The sequence below is a fragment of the Ceratotherium simum genome, chromosome 14, assembly GCF_057802395.1.
Source record: "Ceratotherium simum simum isolate JZ-2026a chromosome 14, ASM5780239v1, whole genome shotgun sequence".
Lineage (NCBI taxonomy): Eukaryota > Metazoa > Chordata > Mammalia > Perissodactyla > Rhinocerotidae > Ceratotherium > Ceratotherium simum.
Window position 1 is genome coordinate 3814589 of NC_141913.1, and position 24026 is coordinate 3838614.

Here is a 24026-nt window from a genome sequence, read left to right on the forward strand (position 1 = left end):
AACCAGTTTCATCACTTACTATTGCAAGGATAACTGGCTCTCTGCATGTCGCCCTCTTGTGGTCAGGAGATGTCACTGCAACATCTTGTTTTAGCTGAGAAAAAACCCATTTCATTGCTGGGAGTCCCCAGGAGGGATTGGCTGTGAAGTGAAAAGCTAGGTAGCTAGTACCAGGTGGCACTTTTTTTTTTGCCCTGTTTTTAGAAAGCATATGGACAGTTTAACATTAAACAAACTTATAGCTTAAACTCTGCATTTCTTTGGCAGCTGAAGGCTATGCTGCCTTTCAGGAAGATAGCTCTGGAGATGAAGCTGAAAGTCCTTCCAAAATGAAGAGGTCCAAGGGAATCCATGTTTTCAAGAAGCCCAGCTTTTCTAAAAAGAAAGAGAAAGATTTTAAACTAAAAGAGAAACCCAAAGAGGAAAAACATAAAGAAGAAAAGCACAAAGAAGAAAAACATAAAGAGAAGAAGTCAAAAGACTTGACAGCAGCTGATGTTGTTAAACAGTGGAAGGAAAAGAAGAAAAAGAAGAAGCCCATTCAGGAGCCAGAGGTGCCTCAGATGGATGTTCCGAATCTCAGACCTATTTTCGGAATTCCTTTGGCTGATGCAGCAGAGAGGACCATGATGTACGATGGCATTCGACTGCCAGCAGTTTTCCGTGAATGTGTAGATTATGTAGAGAAGTATGGCATGAAGTGTGAAGGCATCTACAGAGTTTCAGGTATTGGGGACACACACTTACTTGGTGGTTTTTAAAAATTAACTTCACTTCCATTTTTCAAAGGAAGGAAAAATATTAACTTGTGAGGAAAATTGTGAATGGGTCCTGAGACTTACTCATTTCCTTGATTCTTCCAGTGGAACCAAAATGCCCCCACTCTTTGTGTGTGTGTGTTTTGGCAGGTTGCTTTTTTTATGATATTCCCTTTCGTTAGGAGGATTTACACATGAGTTATTCGTGGTTTCCAGCAGCCCGGAATGAGTAGTGTCCCTTAATACTTGGGTGCACTCAGACCCTGCTTAGTTCTTCTCACCTTCTTCCCTCTCTGAGCAGAGCCTCAGTGTTGTGAGGGAGATCAGCAGGAGAGGGAAGGATAATCTGGGTTAAGGATGCCTCTTGGCCAAGAGATACATTTATTGATATAATCATATAATGTATTTCCTGAGTTCAGCTAAAAGATATGGGATGTTATTTGCTAAATGTTTAGGCCCCAAATGTGAATGCTTCTATCAGCCATGTGCAGCTATTACATATATTAGTGAAATTGATTTTCCATTTATCTATGTTCTATGTTGTTGTCAGTGCCATTGAGTCGATTTCAACTCCTAGCGACCCTGTGTACAGCAGAGCAAAACCCTGCCCGGTCTTTTTGCAGCATCCTCTCACTTCCAGCACTATATCAGATGATGCCCCACTGCTATTTATAGGGTTTTCCTGGCCAGTGTTTTCAGAAGTGGGTGGCCAGATCCTGCTTCCTAATCTGTCTTAGTCTGGAAGCTCTGCTGAAACCCGTCCACCATGGGTGACCTGCTGGTATTTGAAATACCAGTGGCATAGCTTTCAGCATCACAGCAACACTCAGCCACCACAGTGTGACAACCAACGTGTGTGTTCCCTGACCAGGAGGGTGATGTGGTTCCCAGACTGGGAAACCAACCCGGGCCATAGCAGGGAAAGCACCAAATCTTAACTACTAGACCACCAGGGCTGGCTCTATGTTCCATATGCATGAAAATTTAAATTTCATACTTAGTAAGAATGTAATTCATATTGAGTGTCTAAAATCAAGCAAAGCGTATACTATTTAAAGTAAAAAGATTTTATTTCTTACAAAGCAGTATGACTTTTGTATTGGTATAGGATGAGAGTCGTGACCTCTGGCAGCATCTGTGTTCCAAATCATTACATTCCCATAATACAGTTTCTTGGTACTAGAGATCTATTTTATAAAATTCATTGTTGGTTACACATACTTTCATGAGATGAGTTAAATTATACACATTTAGAATATATGAAGAGATTAGACTTAGTTTTTCCATTTAATTGGGTCGTACACATTTCTAGAAGGTAGATTTGATATTTAAGTTTTGTTGAGAAAGGGCAGGCATTTTTGATAATTGGAGAAACCTATATATAATCCCATAGATAACATGTTATCATTTAAGAGTATTTTGGCTAAAATGCTACTATTTTATAGAAAATAAAATAAGCAAATTAGGCATTGAATTTGAATTTATAACTCCTTAGTAACATAAAAATAAACACATTTAAATGAATTTGAAAATTTGACTTTTAAGAATAATTTATGATGAATTGATTTTGAAAGATTTAAACAATGCTAACATAGCTGATTCTCTCACATGATTTTGATAGGCATGAGGAAATTTTGTTTTAGGTAAAAGTTTCTCTGAAGTGTTGATACAGCCTTGTTCGAAGGATTCTTATGCCTTTCACCTGTTTTTGATGCTGGCATTCTTTTGGAGAGTCCGAGTTGCGGGACTCCTCTGTTTGTGGCGGAGTGTTCACACTGGACTGGTCCGTGCTTGTGGGCTCTGGGAGGCCGAGCTCCTGCTCTCATCAGCGTTTTGTTTGTTTTTTTAAGCTCTGGCACTGTGCTGCATTCAGCACACTGTGGGCTACAGAGTTTATGGCTGTGACCTTTCTCTTTGAATGCTAATAATAATACTGTTTTCTGCTGGAGATTTTTGGTTCTAATTCATATATAAGTTCCAGTTTTAAAACTAATATGTCATTTTGTGTATGCTCTTTCTCTACCTGGGATGCTTTATTTGAAGAGTCCAGTTTTTAAAAGGAAAATATTTTGATAATTTCAGAGTAACAACAAACCAAACACATATTCTAATTGTTCACTTGTGCAGTTTTCTGGGTAGGCACTTTTGGGGGAAAATTAGATATGTATAAAATATATAGGAGACAGAGAGGAGGTCTTTGCCAAGAATTTCAGTTAAAGTTATCACTCACCATGTTTTACTCATATTGTCATAAAAGTAAGAAAATAGGAAATATTTTCTAACTTTTCTGCCTCAAAGATGCAAAAATAAGATTCATATTGTTATTTTCATATTTGGAGTTATTGATTTTATTTTCTCAATGCTGGAGATTTATTTGATTAACTTATTATTGAGTTACGGATTTGTTGTAATGCCATTAGACAGCTGTCACACAGATGAGGAATGGCAAAGCCCAGACGCAAGCAGCGCTGGTTGTAAACTGCTGTCCAGGTCAGCTGACACGAGTCTGCCTTTACCGTTACGCTCTGTCAGCCTTGATTTGTGGCTTGTTTCAAATAATTTGCCTAAAGTTTTAAGTATTAAAACAACAGAAGGCTACTTTGTACTCTTATGAGCAATCACTGTCACTGAATTGTGTCACTTAAACGCAGATTGTACTTAATCCATGCAGAAATAGAAGTATAATGATGTACACCTGAAATTTATACGATGTTCTAAACCAATGTTACCACAATAAAAAAAAAAGGCAGATTGTACTAGACTTAAAGACTTATGTAATGTTTGAAAAACATTAGTTTTATGTGTCAATGTTTCTTTCTATCCAGTAAGAAAAGCAAAACAATTTGATTTTAGAATCTCAAATTTCAGTTTTTCTTTGTTCCAGCTCTGTTCCAGATTAAGAAAACGTGTACAAAATTCAAATTTAAAAATAGAAATTAGATGGGTATTATTTAATGGAGAATAATTTTTAAAGGGTTTGTTTAGATAGAAAACTCACCTTTTGCATTTATGATACAATTTTTACTTACAAAAATGTAATTACCCACAGCTTTCTGGAACATGCTTATGTATACGAGTTGAGTTGCATTTTATGTTGTCAGTCTTGTGACTAGTTAGGAAAAGCAGTTGGCCGCCTGTGTAGAGCAAGACTTATGCTTGGATTGTAGTTTAATTTTTGCCTGAATTTTTACCTACCTTAAATTTAAAAAAAATTTTTTTCCCCTGAATTAATTGGCATATTTACTTACTATATCCATGGTGGCTCTGACTTTTGTTCTGAATTTTGAGTTTTTCCATTATTATTTAACTTTTGGTTAAATGTGCCCTCGAAGTACGGTCTTTATATTCCTTACAGAGACACTGTGCAAACCTTATGCAGTAAATACTTCATAACTAGAGGTTTGTTATTGTCAGGCTGGCTCTTCCCAGCTCTGCCCCAGGGCTGGGTGCAGCGGTGAAGAAAGCTGTGTGTTTGATTTTTTCTTCTCGATGTTCTCTCTCTTCTGAATTTGAATGTTTTAAGGAATTAAATCAAAGGTGGATGAGCTGAAAGCAGCCTATGACAGAGAGGAGTCTCCAAATTTGGAAGAATATGAGCCTAACACTGTAGCCAGTTTGCTGAAGCAGTATTTGCGAGACCTTCCAGAGAATCTGCTTACCAAAGAGCTTACGCCCCGCTTTGAAGAGGCTTGTGGGAGGAGCACGGAGAGCGAGAAAGTGCAGGACTTCCAGCGCTTACTGAAGGAACTGCCAGAATGTAACCATCTTCTGATTTCCTGGCTTATCGTGCACATGGACCACGTTATTGCAAAGGAACTGGAAACAAAAATGAATATACAGAACATTTCTATAGTGCTCAGCCCAACTGTTCAGGTACATGGCCTTCTCTGCACACGCGCTCTCTGCTGCTGGCCCTGGGGAGTCAGGGGAACATTTTCTGTTGCTAAGTCACATTCAAAGCAATCAGTGAAAGTAGATAATGAATTAGCCTGAATATTGATCTTTTTCTTTCATAATGTGGACAATGTCAACATAAAAGATAATGAGCATATTTGCCCTTTAGCTTGTAGCTATATAATTTGAATATTGTACCATCTTTGCTGTGGGTTTATTAACCAGTTCCTGATGACAGTGATCTGTCATTAGTAGAGAGGGAGCACATAGTACCTGCAGTTACAGAGTTCATCTACAGGATTTTTGAGATTTCAGTTATTTCTTCAAATAGCATTATTGCTTAATTATATCACACACATATGAGACTCAAGTACAAAGGGGCCTCATGTTATTTGTTTGGTCAGGGATTTAACCTGAGGATTTTATTTATAAAGATAGATCTTAGAGAAGCATTTCATGAAATCTTAATCTGAGGAGGCGTTTCAGGGGATTGGGTAACAGGGTAATTGGTGTCTCTCTACAACATGAACTCTTGGCCTGCATTGATTGCTGCTCATTTCCTGCTGACGTCGAGCATGTGTTTTCCTTTAGTTAGAGTCATTGATATTTTAGTCAGGCCAGCCAAAAAAGGTGAAAAATGAGAGGATGGTTATATTTTTTATTTTAAGCCTCTTTTTGGCCAATATGCTAGAGTATTCTCAGTCGTTGTCTGTTATAACACACTAGCAAAAGAGTGTATTTTCTTTTACTAATTATTCGTTCATTACTCATTGATTATATATCTCAAATTTCAGTTTGATCACTCACATTAGTCAGGATTTCAGAATTTGGTAAATATTACATTGTTACTTAATATTACTGTAATATGGGTAACAGTATCACAGAAGATTGAAGTATAACTTGTAAGAGTAAGATTTAGGTAGGAAATAATTTGTCTTACTAGCTTTCCAGCCAGCCTAATGTCTAGCATCTGAATGTCATACTTAAACCCTGGCCGTGCATGTCTGCCCTGAAGGCACGCGCTTCTGGAGTGAGGGCTCTCCCTCTCAGCCCAGCTTACAGCTGCAAGTGCTCTTTCTTCTTCACGTTTCCTCGGGAGATCCTGTGTGTGTGTTAAAAGGTCTCAAAATAACTCGAAAATAAAGAACATAAGATTTTTTTGATCAGTTAATATTATAGTGCTAAAATAGAACAAATTGATGGTCATCAGCTTCTGCATCCTTTTCCTGGCTTTTTTTCCCAGTTCCTCATAGTGCTTGAGTACATGACTTAGCTCATATTTTTACATTCTCTAAATTGGCCAGTAATTAGCAAAGCATGTCTAGTCACTACTGAGGAAAACTTTAATTCACATGTCCAGAATTAAAGGATGTACCATGCAGTAGATACAAATTAAATGAAATAAAATGATAATTTTAATGGATTTCTTGCAAATCTTTTTATTTTTTTCTTAGATTAGCAATCGTGTCCTATATGTGTTTTTCACACATGTGCAAGAGCTCTTTGGAAAAGTGGTACTAAAGCAAGTGACAAAACCTCTTCGATGGTCTAACATGGCCACTATGCCCACACTGCCAGAGACCCAGGAGAGCATCAAGGAGGAGATCAGAAGACAGGTGTGTGTGCTCAGCCCTGCGCGTTCGCCCTGAGGAGCCCACTTTTGCTCCTGCCCTTTTGGAGACTCATGATGATGATGGTGATGAGCTCTTGTTCATTGAGCACTTTCTGTGTGTCTGCAGCTGTTAGGCACATTCCTCACAGTACACCGAGGCCAGAAATTTCCATCTGGTGCTATTTCATGCCAATTAAATCAGAATAGCATGGTAGAAAGAGCACAGGTTTTGAAATTAAAAGACGTGGCTTTAAATTCTTGCTCTGCTCCTAATTGACTGATTTTAGGCAAATTGCTTAACCTCCTTAAGCCTCAGTGATCCCCCCCCTTTTTTTTTTGTGAGGAAGATCAGCCCTGCGCTAACATCTGCCAATCCTCCTCTTTTTTCGCTGAGGAAGACTGGCCCTGGGCTAACATCCGTGCCCACCTTCCTCCACTTTATATGGGATGCCGCCACAGCGTGGCCTGCCAAGCGGTGCGTCGGTGCGTGCCCATTATCCAAACTGGTGAACCCCAGGCCGCTGCAGCAGAGCACGTGCACTTAACCACTTGCCCCACCAGGCCAGCCCCTAGTGATCCCATTTTAAAATGGGTCCTCTTACAGGTTTGATGTGAAGTTTACCGTAAATGAGATAATGCATTAAAGATGCTCAGCGTGGTGCCAGGCCCATTGTAAGCAGTCCAAAAATGTTAGTTTATCCAGACAAGGTTGCTATTCTCCACCATATTTTACAGATAAGAATACTGAAATTTGGGGAAGTTAAATAACTTACTTTGTGTTACATGGTTACTAAGGTGTAGAACCAGAATTTGACCCCAAATCCTGTGCTTTTCCACTATGCTACTTTGATAGAAGAAACAGTACCATTTGGGTGTATGTGTGTATTTGGCAAGCTGAATAAGAAATTCAAGACTAAACAAGAAATTTACATTTGATTATTATTACATCTTTTATTTGCATCCATGTTATCAAATCCCTGCTTGCTTTTCTTCTATCTGCTCTGAGCTCCCATTTCTTGTTAGTTGATGATATGTTGGGGGAGGGGATGTGAATTAACTACTGTTGAACCAATGTAACTTAATGAAGGAGAACCCAGTGCCCAGGCAAAACAAATGAGAATGATTTTTCAGTCATATCCTTGAAAAAATAACTTGTGCCACAATTTTATTCCTTTACTGATAATTGAAAAGTAGTTGATTCTACATGTTTAGAAATTGGATGTGGTTTTATTTTAAGATAAGACATGGAATACTACTCAGGGTGTGGTATATTGTTTTCTAGGAGTTTCTTTTGAATTGTTTACATCGAGATCTGCAGGGTGGGATAAAGGATTTATCTAAAGAAGAGAGACTATGGGAAGTACAAAGAATTTTGACAGCCCTCAAAAGAAAACTGAGAGAAGCTAAAAGACAAGTGAGTAAATTTATTATTTTGGTACATCATGTTTATAATAAAATATAAAAAGGTGCTGGAGTCTTTTATATACAGCTATTTTTTTTTTTTTTAAGATTTTATTTATTCATTTTTTTCCCCCAAAGCCCCAGTAGATAGTTGTATGTCATAGGTTCACATCCTTCTAGTTGCTGTACGTGGGACTCGGCCTCGCGTTGGACGGAGAAGTGGTGCCTCGGGGCGCGCCCGGGATCCGAACCCAGGCCACCAGCATCAGAGCGCACGCACTTAACCGCCAAGCCACGGAGCCGGCCCTATATACAGCTATTTTAAATATACAATATATACATGTCTCTGGAAGTAAAGTTCCCTGATGGGAAGGAAATTTATTCACTCAGATGTTCCCAGTTCTGGATTATTGATCCTTCAGCTCGGTGTCAGGGAAATTTAGAAAGTTGGGGTTTTTTATTAGACGTGATTTTACGAAAAGATGTATTGTCATTCCCTGCTTGGTTGTACCTGTAAACAGAGCTTTCTAAGCATGAGAAGCAGTCGGATAGTGATACATTTCAGAGAACGCTGGGGAATTTAAGGCCTTGGGAGTCAGATCTTTGGAAACACGTGGAGGTGCTGAAGATCAGGAGGGATTCTCTTTTCCTAATGATAGGAAGAGTGGCATGGGACTCCTGATAAGTTTGGGGGACACGAGTCGGACTTTGGATCTCCCCTCTAGATTAGTGTGTGTTGCTTGGCCCTGAGACTTTGAGTTTCCCAGCCACACTAAGGCTGAGATCCCAAATCTTTGGACCCTCTTACAATCCACATGCAGATTCAATGGCTGGTTTCAAACAGCACTTCCAGGGAATGTTAGTTAGCGTTTATCAGACTGGGAGAGCGTGATCAGTGGTGCATCGCCATTGTGGTTGTGCTAAAAGACAAGGACAGCCCTTCATTGTCGTTGCTTTAAGGTTAGAGATTTGCATTTATATTTCCTTGTTCGGAAAGGAAACAGTCGCGAGATTTTCCGTGTGCACACCAGGACTAGGGGACCAGCAGAAGCCCGTGTGTGTTTCTCTTCCTTCTTTTCTCCTGCTTGCCAGATTGTCTATCTTCTGCTTCCTATGCCTGTTTATTATTAGTATTAGTAGTATTCCCTTCATGATTCAGCCTGGAATCAGGTTTTAGTGACTGACCAACCAGGCCTCATGGTTGTAATTGTTAACCATGTGGCATTGCCCATCAGCCTTTAAATGAAGAGTCTCTAACCTAGGGCAGGGCTGATGTGGGTGTGGCTTCCATTTCTCTTGCTTCTGTATCTCTCTTGGGTAAAGGAATTGTGACGTAGCAAACCAGAGGCAACATAGGAAGGGATGGAATACTTTTACTTTACCAGTTTTCTTGATGCTATCTTTTCATGCCTGCTCATTAATTCACAACATGCTGAAAAGGTCCTATCAAGTTGATTTCAATGTTGAGGGATAAATGACTTTTAAAGATAGAAGTAATATAATTCATTATATTAGACTAAAAATAAGAAAAACCAAGATCATGTCAATAAATGCAGTAAAAGCACTTGGCAGAATTCATGATAAAAACTCTCAGCAAACAACTTTCGCAGCCTGATAAAGGACATTTACAAAAAAGTCTGTGATTAATGTCGTACTTAATGGTGAAAGTCTGAAGCTTTCCACTAAGACTGGGTGTACGAGGCAAGGATCTCTGCTCTCACCGCTTCAGTATTGTACTGAGGTTCATTCTAGCCAGTGCAATAAAACGAAAAAGAATGGACTACCGATTGGAGAGAAATAAGTCTTGGTACATAGATAACATGATCATCTGTATGTAAAATCCTAAGGAATCTATAAAAAAACTAATAAGTGAGTTTAGCAAGGTTGTAGGATACAAGATCAGATATACAAGAGTCTGTTGTATTTCTGTATATTAGCAATGAACAATTGGATATTGAACCTAAAAAGAAAAAAGAAAACCTAAGTAAATGGAGCGATATATCTCAATATTGTTAAGATGTTAGGTTTTCTCAAATTGATCAATCCCAGTCAAAATCTATACAGGTGGTTTTTATAGAAATTAACCAGCTCTTCATGTGGAAATACAAATGACCTAGAATAGCCTAAACAATTTTGAAAAAGAACACCATTGGAGGACTCACGCTACTAAGACTTACTATAAAGCTGCAGTAATCAAGACGGTAGGTAGTGGGTAAGGATACACATATAGAATAGAAAGTCCAGAAATGGACCCGCAGATATATGCAGTTAATTTTCAACAGAGATGCTAAGACAATTCAGTGGGGAAGGATTTTCTTTTCAATAAATGGTACTGGAACAATTAGATATCTATATGAAAAAAAAAAAACCTTGACTCTTTCCACACAATATATACAAAAATAACTCAAAATGAATTATACATTAAGACCTAAAAAAATCTTCCAGAAGAAAACACAGATGATCTTATTGACTTTTGCTTAGGCATTGATTTCTTAAATAGGACACAAAACTCAGAAACTATAAAAGAAAAATTTGATAAATTACATTGCATCAAAATTTTAAAACATGCTCTTCAAAAGACACTTAAGAAAACAAATAAGCAAGCCAGAGGCTGTGACAAAATATTTGCAAAAAAGACATATCTGATAAAGGACTAGAACTAGAATACATAAAAAACTCTTACAACTTAAGAAGACAATTCAAAATTTTTTTAGGCTTTAATTTTTAGAGCAGTTTTAGCTTCACAGCAAAATTGAGAGGAGGGTACAGAGATTTCTCACATACCTCCTTCGCCCCCACATGCATAGTCTCATCCATTATCAACATCCCCCAGCAGAGTGGTAGATTTGTTACAATAACAATTCGGTTTTAAAAAGGCACAAATGTGAACAAGCATTTTACCAAAGATGATATACAGATGGCAAATAAGCACATGCAAAGATGTTCAGCAGCATTAATCATTAAGGAAATACAAATTAAAATCACAATGAGATACCACTATACACCAACCCGAATGGCTAAAACTTTATAAAAATACCAAGTGTTGACAAGAATGTGGAACAACTGGAATTCTCATATATTGCTCTTGGTAATGCAAATGGTACAGTCATTTTGGAAAACAGTTTAGCAGTTTCTTATAAAATTAAACGTACGATTGGTTACCATATGACCCAGCAATCCCACTCCTAGGTATTCATCTAAGAGAAGAAAGCATATACCCACACAGAACATATGCAAAACATTCATAACACCTTTAGTTTAATGGCTTAAAACTAGAAAAGACGCAAATGTCCATCAGCTGGTGAACAGATAAACAAATTGGGGTACGTTCACATCGTGGTATATTACTCAGCAAACTACCGATACAAATGACAAAATAGACGAATCGTAAAAGCATTATGCTAAGTGAAGAAGCCGGGTAAAAAAGACTACTTACTGATTGATTCAATTTATATGAAACTCAAGACAAAGCAAAACTATAGCAATGGAAAGCAAGTCACTGGTTGCCAGGGGCCAGCAGATGGTCGAAGAGCCCAAGGGTACTTTGTGTGGTGATGGAAATGTTCTAGAATCATGATTGTAAGTGGTAGTTACTTGACTGTATACATTTGTCAAAACTAATTGAATTGTATGCCTAAAATCGACCTGCTTCAAAACATAATAAAGTATCACAGAAGGTAATTTATGTGGAAGGGTTCCAGAAATGGTGAGCACATTAACCAGAATTGACCATTTTTCACAGTGAAGCCATAGACTAAGATCCACATGTTATTTTCCAAGCCCAGTTAGCAAATGCCCATCTATCCGGATGGTTCATCTGACTGTTACTGTTATTTTTTTAATTCTAGGAAATGAGAAGGAAACTTCTAGAATGGTGACTGATGTGACTTTGTTGAATATGTGTTATATATAGGCTGACCAAGTCTTTTTCATTTGTCTTACTCAACAGGAGTGTGAAACCAAGATTGCACAAGAGATAGCCAGTCTTTCAAAAGAGGATGTTTCCAAAGAAGAAATGAATGAAAATGAAGAAGTTATAAATATTCTCCTTGCCCAGGTAAGCTAAATTCTTTTTCTCTTTTTTGCAAGATTCTTTTTTTTAAGTAAAAATTGTATTTATAGGCACACCTTGTTTTATTGCGTTTCACTTTATTGCGCTGTGCAGATATTGCATTTTTTACAAGAGCCTCCACCAGCAAAAAGATTATGATTCATTGAAGGCTCAGATGATGGTTAGCATTTTTTAGCAAAAAGTTATTTTTTCATTAAGGTGTGTGCATTGTTTTTTTAGACAGAATGCTGTTGCACACTTAATAGACTACTACAGTATAGTGTAAACATAACTTGTATATGTATTGGGAAACCAAAAAATTCATATGACTCACTTTATTGTGATATTCACTTTGTTGTGGTGGTCTGGAACTGAACCCACAATATCTCTGAGGTTTGCCTGTATTTAAGGTGTGCAACATGATGATTTGATATACATATATGTAGTGAAATGATTACTACAGTCAAGCTAATTAATATTATCTCCTCACATAGTTACCTTTTTTGTGATGGGAGCACCTGAAATTTACTGTCTCAGCAATATTTCCAGCATTCAATATAGTATTATTAACTATAGTCAACATGCTTTACATTAGGTCTCTAGACTCACTCATCCTATATAAACTGCAACTTTGTCCTCTTTAACCAACATCTCCCCATTTCCCACACCCCCCAGCCCCTGGTAACCATTGTTCTACACTCTGCTTCTATGAGTTCAACTTTTTTTTTTAGATTCCACATATAAGTGAGATCATACAGTATTTGTCTTTGTCTGGCTTATTTCACTTAGCATAACGTCTTCCAGGTTCATCCATGTTGTCATAAATGACAGGATTTCCTTCTTTCTCATGGCTGAATAATATTTCTGTGTGTGTGTGTGTATACACTCCACATCTTCTTTATCCATTCATCCATTGATAGACACTTAGGTTGTTTCCATGTCTTGGCTATTGTGAATAACGCTGCAAGGAGTGTGGGAGTGCAGATGTCTCTTTAATATCTTGTTTTCATTTCCTTTGGATATATATCCAGAAGTGGATTGTTGGATCATATGACAGTTTTATTTTTTATTTTTTGAGTAGCCTCCATACTGTTTTCCATAATGACTGTACCAATTTACATTCCCACCCACAGTGTACAAGGGCTCCCTTTTCTCTACATCCTCACCAACACTTATCTTTTGGTTTTGTTTTTTTTTTTTTTTTTTTTTTTTTTTTTTAAAGATTTTATTTTTTCCCCCCAAACCCCCACTGGATAGTTTTATGTCCTAGCTGCACATCCTTCTAGTTGCTGTATGCGGGACTCGGCCTCAGGATGAACGGAGAAGTGGTGCCTCGATGCGCACCCGGGATCCGAACCCGGGCCACCAGCATCGCAGCGCGCGCACTTAACCACCAAGCCACAGGGCCGGCCCTTGGTTTTGATAATAGCCATCGTAAGAGATATGAAGTGATATCTCGTGGTTTTGATTTGCATTTTGCTGATGATTAGTGACACTGAACATCTTTTCATATGTCTGTTAGCCATTATGTATGTATGTCTTTTGAGAAATGGCTATTCAGGTCCTTGGCCCATTTTTTAATCGGGTTGTTTTCTTGCTATTGAGTTGTTTGAGTTCCTTATATATTTTGGATATTAACCCCTTATCAGATATATGATTTGCAGATATTTTCTCTCATTCCATAGGTTGTCTTCACTCTGTTGATTGTTTGCTTTGCTGTGCAGAAGTTTTTCAGTTTGATGCAATCCCACTTGTCTATTTTTGCTTTTGTTGCCTCTGCTTTTGGGGTCATATCTAAAAACTCGTTGCCCAGATCTATGTCAAGAAACTTTTTCCTTATGTTTTCTTCTAATAGTTTTATTGTTTCAGGTCTTTCATTTAAATCTTTAATCCATTTTGAGTTGATTATTATATTTGAGTTGATTTTTGTATATGGAGTGAAATAAGGGTCCAATTTCATACTTTTGCATGTAGAAAACCAGTTTACCAACACCATTTATTGAAGAATCTAACCTTTCCCCATTGTGTGTTCTGGGCACCTTTGTCAAAGATCAATTGATCGTAAATGTGTGGATTTATTTCTGGGCTCTCTGTCCTGTGCCATTGGTCTTTACGTCTGCTTTTATGCCAGATATTAAAAAAAAAAAAAATCAAAACACACTGTTTTGATTATTATAGCTTTGTAGGATATTTTGAAATCAGATATTGTGATGCCTCCAACTTTGTTCATTTTGTTCAAGGTTGCTTTGGCTATTAGCAGTTTTTTGTGGTTCTGTATGAATTTTAGGGTTGTTTCTTCTATTTCTGTGGAAAGTACCGTTGGAATTTTGATAGAGCTTTCATTGAATCCATAGAATCCAGAAAGCTTTGGGTAGTATGGACATTTAAACAATATTATTTCTTCTAATCCGTGAACATGGGATATCTTTCCATTTATTTGTGTCTTTTTCAGTTTCTTTCATCAGTGTTTTATAGTTTTCAGTGTATAGCTCTTTCACCTCCTTGGTTACATTTATTCTAAGTTTGGTTTTTTTTGATGATATTGTAAATGGAATTGTTTTCTTAAATTTCTTTTTCAGATAGTTTGTTGTTAGTGTATAGAAGTGCAACTGATTTTTATATGTTAATTTTGTATCCTGCAGCTTTACTGAATTTGCTTATTAGTTCTAACTGTTCTTTAGTGGAGTCTTGAGGGTTTTCTATGTATATAAAGATCATGGCAAAAAGAGGAAATTTTACTTCTTTGCAATTTGGATACCTTTTATTTCTTTTTCTTGTCTAATTATTCTGGCTAGGACTTCCAGTACTGTATTGAGTAGAACTAGTGAGAGTGGGCACCCTTGTCTTGTTCTTGATCTTAGAAGAAACACTTTCAGCCTTTCACTGTTGAGTATGGTATTATCTGTGGGCTCGTGATATATGGCCTTTATTATGTTGACATACGTTCTTCCTATACCCATTTTTTGAGAGTTTTTATTGTTAAAGAGTCTTGAGTTTTGTCAAATGCTTTTTTGCATCTATTGAGATGATCAAATGATTTTTATTCTTCAGTCTGTTAATGTGTATCACATTTATTGATTTGCATATGTTGAACCATCCTAGCATCCCAGAGATAAATCCCACTTGATGATGGGGTGTGATCTTTTTAATGTGTGGTTGAATTTGGTTTGCCAGTATGTTGTGGAGGATGTTTGCGTCTATGTTCATCAGGGAAATTGGCCTGTAATTTTCTTTTCTTGTAGTGTCCTTGTCTGCCTCTGGTATGAGGATAATGCTGGCCTCATAAAATGCGTTTGGGGTGTTCCCTTCTCTTCAGTTTTCTGGAAGAGTTTGAGAAGGATTGACATTAATTCTTCTTTATATGTTTGGTAGATTTCATCTGTGAAGCCATCTGGTCCTGATCTTTTCTTGGTTGGGAGATTTTTGATTACTGATTCAATCTCCTTATTTGTCTATTCAGATTTTCTGTTTCTTCATGATTCAGTCTTGGTAGATTGTATGTTTCTAAGAACTTACCCATTTCTTCTTGGTTATCCAATTTGTTGGCATATAAATGTGCATAGTAGTCTCTTATAATCTTTTGTATTTCTGTGGTATCAGTTTTAGTGTTTCCTCTTTCATTTATAATTTTATTTATTTGAGTCCCCTCTCTTTTTCTCTTAGTCTAGTAAAGGTTTGTCAATTTTATATTTTCAAAAAGCAACTCTTAGTTTCATTGATCTTTTATATTGTTTTTCTAGTCTCTATTTCATTTATTTCTGCTCTGACCTTTATTTTTTCCTTCCTTCAGCTAATTTTAGATATAGTTTGTTCTTTTTTTAGTTCTTTGAGTTGTAAAGGTAGGTTTTTTATTAGACATATTTCTTTTTTCTTAATGTAGGTATTTATCACTATAAACCTTCCTCTTTGAATTGCTTTTGCTGCATTCCATAAGTTTTGGTGTGTTGTGTTTCCATTTTCATTTGTCTCTAGATATTATGTGATTTCTTCTTTGACTCATTGGTTGTTCAGGAGTGTTTTGCAAGACTCTTAATGGTCATTTTATATTATAATTTGAGAAGCTCAACTACAGAGGTATGAATCTTTTAACCAAACTTGTAAGATGATTTAGAGGTTTTAGAGGGACTGTGCCTGTTTTGTTTGGCCCTACCTTTATGTGGTGTTTGCTTAAATGTTCAGCTGGAAAAAGAAACTACCTTCTATTGAGTGATTGCTTCTTACTGGACACTGTTCTAGATGCTTTACTTAATCTCATTTCATCCATACGCAGGTCTGAGTTATTGGTATTTTCCCTAATTTACAGATTAGTGGTACTTGTTCCACATTAATGAGATTGGGCTTTAATAAATATTTTTAAAACATGTTCTTTCTGATGTCACAAAGTTTGGGATCCTTGAAGTGTAACAATACAGATTTTAACTGATAGTTGTTGCTAATGACACCTTTTAGATATTTTAGATATTAAATTTTATTCTTTGCAGGTGAAAGTTGTTGGAGATGAATTGTTTTGTTATTCATTCACTGATTTGACAAATAGCTCTTGAGTATCTACTGTATTCCAGGCATAGAGCTGAGGATGAGCTCTTTTCTTTCTTTCTGAATTTCTCAAGTTATCCTTACTCTGTTCCAGAAATTCCCAGAGTTTGACCAGAAAGGAATGAAGTTCTAGGCTCTGACAGCATAGTCTGTCTGTGCTTCCAGAAACTCATGTATGTGGGATACCTAAAGCCTTACAAGTTACAGTCCTTTTCTGTCACTTCTGAAAAATACATTGTTTTGCCTAGCAAGGACACATAACTCTTCTCCTGAAGAGAGAATAAAGTTCCAGATTATATCTTTATTTCAGAATTTTTCAATCTGATATTTCTTGGAACATTAGCTTTAATAGGTATGCCAAGGTAAAAGAAAAACATCTCTGTTTAGGGCCGGCCCCGTGGCTTGGTGGTTGAGTGCGCGCGCTCCGGTGCTGGCGGCCCGGGTTCGGATCCCGGCCGCACACCGACGTACCGCTTCTCCGGCCATGCTGAGGCCGCGTTCCACACACAGCAACTAGAAGGATGTGCAACTATGACATACAACTATCTACTGGGGCTTTGGGGGAAAAATAAATAAATAAAATTATTAAAAAAAAAAAAAAATCTCTGTTTAGAAACACCTGCGGAATACTGCATATTCCGTCTCCAGGAGAGAGCCTCCATGCATACTGGAGGCTTTGTGCACTTGAGAACTTGACCAAAGCTTCTTTCAAGTTTGGTCATAGGTGCTTATTCTCTTGATATCTATTAGTTTGGAAAGAAATGCTGTAGACCTTTTTCTGCCTCCAACTCCTCATTTCCATGACCTTACATCTCTGTCACCTCCTAAGTTTTATCTGCTTTGGTTCTTTTCTCTAGATTGAAGGGGCTAGCTACATCTTGGGCAGATAGGGATTTTTCCCCCTTGGTGATCCAGTCAGTTTTAGAAATGTATACTCTGGGACCGGCCTGGTGGTGCAAGCGGTTGGGTGTGCGTGCTCCACTGCGGCATCCTGGGGTTCGCCGGTTCGGATCCTGGGCATGCACCAACGCACCGCTTGTCAGGCCATGCTGTGGCAGGCGTCCCATATAAGGTGGAGGAAGATAGGCACGGATGTTAGCCCAGGGCCAGTCTTCTTCAGCAAAAAAAAAAAAAGGAGGATTGGCAGATGTTAGCTCAGGGCCAATCTTCCTCACACACACAAAATGTATATTCTGTTAAAGCAGAATATTTACTGTTTAAATATTATCTCTGGGAACATGGGTTGAGGAGGACGGTGGCTTGTGGTGAGGAGAAAAGATTTCTTCTGTGAAGCTCTTTTCTTCACTAGATCTGCTTTAAGGTGATGCCGTCACCAGCTGCACATCTCCTGGGTCCTTCTTTTCCTGGTGACACTATTAAAAGCCACGTTGGCCCTAAAATAGACTCTGCCTTTACTGAGAGGTGGGAAGGCATTTAGAAAGGACTAGAAAGCAAAAACAGACTTAGTTACTTGAAAGCTTGGTACCCAGTGTATAGCCTCACAGGGAGCCTTTGCAAAATGAGAACATGGGATTCCTAAGTGGCATTTTATGTCATGAAAACAGTGTAGTCATTCCTCCCAAACAACTTAGTTTACCTTTTCTCAAAGAAGCCTTTTCTTGACATTAAGAAACAGGATGTTTTTTGGTTGTACAATACAACAAGCTTTCTCGTAACTTGTGTGTTAATGTGTATGGGGCTAAAGAATTCAAAGCAACATAGGAGACCCAAAAAAGTGACATTTCCTAGACTCAGACTCTCAAAGGTGTTCACCAGTGATCATTATTTTAGGAGAATGAGATTCTGACTGAACAGGAGGAGCTTCTAGCCATGGAGCAGTTTCTGCGCCGACAGATTGCCTCAGAAAAAGAAGAGATTGAACGCCTCAGAGCTGAGATTGCCGAAATTCAGAGGTAAAAGAAAGCTGAGGATTTTGAAATTTCCAAGAATATTTACTTAAATATAAGCTTAATTGTTTCAGCTCTTGAAAAATTAGGCATCTGAGATCTCTAAGTTTCTTACTTATTAAGTCTTAAGAATGGTGTTATATTAAGTAGATTCATGAAAACCTGATAAATCTAAAAGCAGGGAAGTAACAGACGAGCATGTGTTTCTCTACTGATTTGTAAAGTTTTTCTTGTAGTCGTCAGCAACATGGCCGAAGTGAGACTGAGGAATACTCTTCTGAAAGTGAGAGTGAGAGTGAAGATGAAGAGGAACTTCAGATCATCTTGGAGGATTTACAGAGACAGAATGAAGAGCTAGAAGTGAGTTTGGGGGACAGATAACCAAAAATCACAAGAACTTCTAGAAAGTTGTAGAAACCACATATTTCCCCTTAGAATTTTTCTTCTTTTCCTTTGTAACCAACTGGAGAGGCTGAATAGAGAGGCATTTAGGGAGATGTCTCACCAAAGAGCATGCAGGGCACGAGCTGACCTCTGGCTGAGCAGATGGCACAGGTGTGGCCTCCTCAGGCTGTCCCTGAGATGTGGTGACCTTTCCTGACTGTAGTGTACCACACAGAGCCTTCTCTCCCACTTAAAGGTGAGCCTCACCCAACTACTGTTTGAGCAGCTTTGAGTGATCTGATCTGTGTTCCCGGAGAAGATGAACAGAGCAAGAAATGGTAGAGGAAGAAGGAAGAGTCTCCTGAGTCTCCCTGTGGGCAAAATGAGGGACAGAGTTTACTCTTGGTCCTTAACCCATAACCAGCTGGCGAGAGTGAACTCGGCCCTAGGGGACCGAGACACAGCTGCATGGTGAAGAGGGAGCAGCAGCTGTCAGCGGTCTTGATCAGATTGTCCCTTCTTACCCCAGATGAAAGTGTCGCCAGGTGTTTTACCTGCGAGTTGAGAGAGAGAAGCCATTTCCTTCTTAGAAAGGAATCTAAGAGCAGTGGGACAGCTTGGTCTCCCTCATTCAGCTGTGTTCAGCTGCTGGGGCAAACCAGACCTACCCACCACAGAGAAAGCGAGAAGAGTTCCGCAGAAAACCACCCCCTACAAAAGCCCTGTCCACACAACCTGTGGACAGAGTTCAGAGAGGATGCTTGCTGAGGCTCAAGGTCAAGGCGCTCGCCACAGCCAGGGGGCCTTGTGGGAGAAGCATAGCAGGCGTTGAGACCTGGATTCTTCAGACGGGTCTCACATTAGCACCTTACTTTGCTTTCTTAACATTTTGCAGATCATATTAAAATCCTTAGTAGGAAAACATATTCCAGAATTATACTTGGGATATAGGCGAAGCTGCTGTAACAGAGAGAAGACTCGCGTGGTTTGAACAAGGTAGTTACCGCTGTCCTCTGGCAGACATCCAGGTCTGCCTTCCTCCATTCAGGATTTTTTCCAGTTGGGGTCCAAAGCGGCTGCTCTGTGTCTTGCCCACTCTTACTCAGCAGGCAGGGGGAGGGGAATCAAGGACTTCCCAGGTGGTTGTCAAGGTGAGAGCACACGTGGAACCCAGTGCTTCCACTCCACCACGTTAGCAAAGGTGCAGTCGTGTGGCCTTGGCGCGTGGGAGTGTGACATTGGCTGCTGTTGTACATTACCTCAGCCTTGCTAAGTGAGTGCAGGTAATTGAGAACTCATAGTAGTTTTCGGTAGTTTGAGTAGCACAGTTCACATGGAAAGTAATGCTGTTCACAAAAGACAAAGGACATTCACTTTTGAGACAAATCCAGGATTTTGTCCTGTCGATAACTTCCCCCTCTAATTGCTACTAAAGTCACTTTTGTCTTCCTCTTATCTAAGGGCTGGTCAGGAGCCAGTTCAAAAACATAAATCTATTTTAAACACTAGAATACTTAATATTATTAAAATAATTGTTTTCTGTTGGTACACTTATGTTTTCCAGATGTGTTTACTCTTCTGTAATTAGGAGGAGAGTTTATGTTCTGAGTCAAGGTGTTTACATGCCTCGATGGTGTATTCATGTTCATGTCTTTTATTTCACAACTAAGTTGACTAAAAAATATAGATTCTTACGTAGGATACCCTTAACTGTTCTCTGCTCCTGAATCCTCGTCCTTTTGACCTTCTTGCTTAAGTGACACCTGTTCTTTCTGTCATTCCTCAAGATAAAGAACAATCATTTGAATCAAGCGATCCATGAGGAGCGAGAGGCCATCATTGAACTGCGCGTGCAGCTCCGCCTGCTCCAGCTGCAGCGAGCCAAGCCCGAGCCGCAGGCGCAGGATGACGACGAGCCCGAGAGACGTGGGGGTGTCGCCCAGCCGCCCAGAGACAGCGCCCCAGAGACGAAAGCAGCTAAAGAGCAGCCAAAGGCAGGCAAGGAGCAGGCCAAGCCATCGCCAAGCAGAGAGAGGAAGGAGACGCCGATCTGAGCAGCCCGTGGGGCCTGGCATCCCCCAGACCTAACGAGACCTGTGCATCTTACTGTAATAAGGGAGTCAGAGTGCACAACTCTCTGCTGTACATTCTATAAAGGTGTCTTTTCTTCACAGAGACTCTTCCTTCTTTCACACGTGTGACTTCTCTGTGTCAGGCTCAGGTTACACGGGAGGACAAAGCAGTGGACGCATTGTGGGCTTGTAGGGGACGGATGAATTTTCCAGATAGTGTCAGCTTATTTGAAGATTAATTTTCTTTGTTAACTGAAAATAACTATTTTAACCCTTGAGTGGCTTCTTTTTAAACCAAAAATCATCTTTCTTTGCTTTTTTATTATGGCAGAATCAGGATCTCTTGTTCTCGTTCAAGGTGGGGAGGACCAAACATGGTAAATACTGTTCCTGCCTTGTGGCTCGCCCCGTAGTCTCGCCCTCCAGGATCTCTGCTTACCTAGTCACTCTTGCTTGTGCCTTTTACACCTTTTCGGTGCAGATTATAAATGGGGAGCTGCCTCATATTTCCTGACTGGCCAGAATGGCTCTTAGTGGGGTTACCATTACCCACTCTTGTCATCCTCTCCTTGGACAGTCCTAAACCACAGTCCGTGAGCGCAAGTCACCAGGACGGCCTCATTGGTCGCAGACAGAGCTGCCTGTGGAGCCTGCCCCACCAGCCCGGGGCCAGCGTGGCCGGTGTGCAGGAGCAGCCGTGGCACTCCTTCCGGCTCCTCACTGCTAGTGACCAGCAAGTGCTGTTCACTGGGTTAGTTGAAGGTAGCCGCCTTGGCCTAAGGCATCCACACAAAGGATCTGTTTCTCAAACCAGAAATCTTCTATGTGACTGACTTTCCATTCAAAACAGAATGACTTAGATTGCTTGCCTGGGCTGGAATGTAAGCATCTTTTTGCCTGAATAAGCCATATATATTCTCTTAAACAAGTTTTCAGTTATCCATATCGTCTCAGTGAACCTGCTGAGGACTCCCAATTGACAAGATTGAGCAATAGAAAAAAACTTTTCCTTTTAATGATAGCTGTGATCTCCGACCCCGTTTTCTGGCTTCCGCCACTTCTCTCGTGACCTGAGGCATCTGGGAGGCTGGCCCTCAGGCACCTTCGTTCAGTCACGCTCTGTCTGAATAAATGGCACCCGTGAGGTAGGTCAGCTCTCATGGCTGTGAAGACAAACCCCACACACTTAAGGTGATGGAAACAAACCCCCCATGAGGGCTCTGTCCTCTCCTCCTAGTTAGTATTTATTTTCAGCACCTATTTGATGCGGTTTTTTATCCTCTACCTATTGCACTGTTGTGACTTGTTGGCCATTATTTGATTTTTGTACGAAAAAAGCTTTGTTATAGAAATCAGCATACTATTTTTTTAAATCTGGAGAGAAGATATTATGGTGACTGAAAATATGGTCAGGTGTCAAATATAAATGTGTAAAAGCCTTCTTGCTGTCCTGTCAGTCATATTACATTCATTTTATATTTGCTGGCAATATTGAAGACTTCTTTTTTGTTTGTGTAAACTCTAATTTCTATCAAAGTGTCATGGATTTTTAAAATTAGTATTTCATTACAGTTGTCTCAGTGTTGGTTAACTAATTTTGCCAGGACCATTATTGATCAAGCAAATAAATTCAGCAGCCATTTGAGGAAAAAAAAAGATTCTCGTTTTTTGTACACATTCTTTCTTTGAAATAATTGAGTGCCCTGTGGCTGGCAAGGAGTTGATTTGATAGTTCTTTAAGGTCCAAGAGTGAACAAAACGTTCTGTTTTAACTTACTTTGTGTTCCTCAGCCAGGTGGAGGTGATGCCTGCTTGCTGGTTCCTGGGGTTCACAGCAGTGTCTTCCTCCTCCTCTAAACCAGTGTTTGCCGCTGAGGGAGCACATGTTTGCATGACCCAGCTGACTGGGATGCGGCCTGCAGCTTCTTCTGTGAGCAGCATCCTGGTTCCAATGGAAAGTGACCTTTGTCCTCTAGCATGATGCCCAAGTCCACTGGCCCAACTTGGCAAAGAAGTGGGTTGGTTCTTGCAAAGTGACTTGTTTTTAGGGGATGGCGGGGCTCTATCAGGCAGATCACCTAACTAGTGCTGATCAGGCCATTCCTGATTGACTGGCTTAAGATTCCATTTCTGGGAGAGCCAAAACTGTAATTAAGTCTTGGTTTGGTGGCATGGGGCTTAGCATGAATGACTCCATTTTGGGCCTGTTGTCTTATTTTTAACAATTTCCCCCTTTTGATCAGACTCGCAGCCTAACAGAGATGTGATCAAAATTTAAGGCATTAGGGGTACTCCCAGCTGCTGCTCTGGAGTTCTCGTAGTTTTTGCTGAATTTCTGTGTGAGGTTCACAGGTCATGATGTCAGGTTCACATTCTTTTAAGTCAGTCCTTCTTTTTGTTCCTTTTTTGACATTCTATTCTCAAGGAGATCATTTGCTTGGTGGTTAGTGGCTGCAAGCATGCATTTAAAGCTTTTGAGAGAACACAGCACACCGAGGAGACTACTATGATTATAAGCAGGATAATTCCCAATGTATGGAGTGCACTTCAGAGCCACGGTCCCTGAGACCCAAACTAATCAGCAAAGAAAGCTACTGCTGAAGAAGTCACTTTTTTTTTTTTCCGCTGAGGAAGATTCGCCCTAAGCTAACATCTGTGCCTTCTATTTGGTATGTGGGTTGTCGGCCACAGCATGGCCACTGACTAGTGGTATAGGTCTGTGCCCGGGAACCAAACCTGGGCCACTGAAGCGGAGCGTGCTGAACTTCACCACTAGGCCATGGGGCCAGCCCCAGGAAGTCACTTTTTAAAGCCAAATGACTTCTTCAGTGATCTTATTTAGCTGAGCCTCAACTTCCCGGGAAGTGTTAATCCAAGTGCAGCAAGTGGTGTTGGCCGCAGCACAGACACTTGCCAGCACATCTAAAAGATAATCAAGGGATATCCTGTTATCAAGAACTTTGGCCAGAGAGTCTAGGGATTTTTTTGTTGGGCAGGTATTGTTTTAGCAGCAGATTCTGCAATATCTTCAAGAGTTAGGGAGAGGTTCCCGATCATAGCCTCATTTGCACTTAATCCTAGCCAGAGGAATAGGAATCTGTTGAATGAAGTGAATTTTGAATCATGAATGCCTCCTAGTAATTCCAGTTTGAGTCAGTGACTCAGGACTAGAAAGGTGACAGCCGTGGAGGCCAGTAAGATTTAAGGGTCTGTAGACCACACAGGTGGTTTTATTCTGTTTTCCCTTGCCTTTTGTCCTTTTCTTTGTACAGAGCTTGGATGCAAAGTTCCCTGGGTCTGGGGTTGTTAACCAGAGACAGGGAAGTGGACCCCAGAGTTAGGGCGCCTGACATGACAGGGGGGGCTGAGTCTGTTCCAGAAAAACTGAGGCAGTGGCAGTCAGGGAGAAGT

General features: G+C 39.7%; 1 protein-coding gene across 4 annotated transcripts in view; it reads left to right on the forward strand.

The window, feature by feature from the left end:
- RALBP1 (ralA binding protein 1) overlaps positions 1-22271 on the forward strand; it is a 55936-nt gene extending 33665 nt beyond the window's left edge. For all 4 annotated transcript variants that reach the window (XM_087438916.1, XM_004421080.3, XM_087438915.1 and 1 more), the window contains 8 exons: positions 268-726; positions 4282-4631; positions 6107-6268; positions 7547-7678; positions 11615-11722; positions 18044-18165; positions 18396-18519; positions 20331-22271. In XM_087438916.1, coding sequence (XP_087295042.1) covers positions 268-726; positions 4282-4631; positions 6107-6268; positions 7547-7678; positions 11615-11722; positions 18044-18165; positions 18396-18519; positions 20331-20597 — 1724 coding nt within the window. In that variant the 3' untranslated portion in view covers positions 20598-22271. The remainder of the gene's footprint in view (positions 1-267; positions 727-4281; positions 4632-6106; positions 6269-7546; positions 7679-11614; positions 11723-18043; positions 18166-18395; positions 18520-20330) is intronic.
- Positions 22272-24026: the final 1755 nt, after the last annotated feature.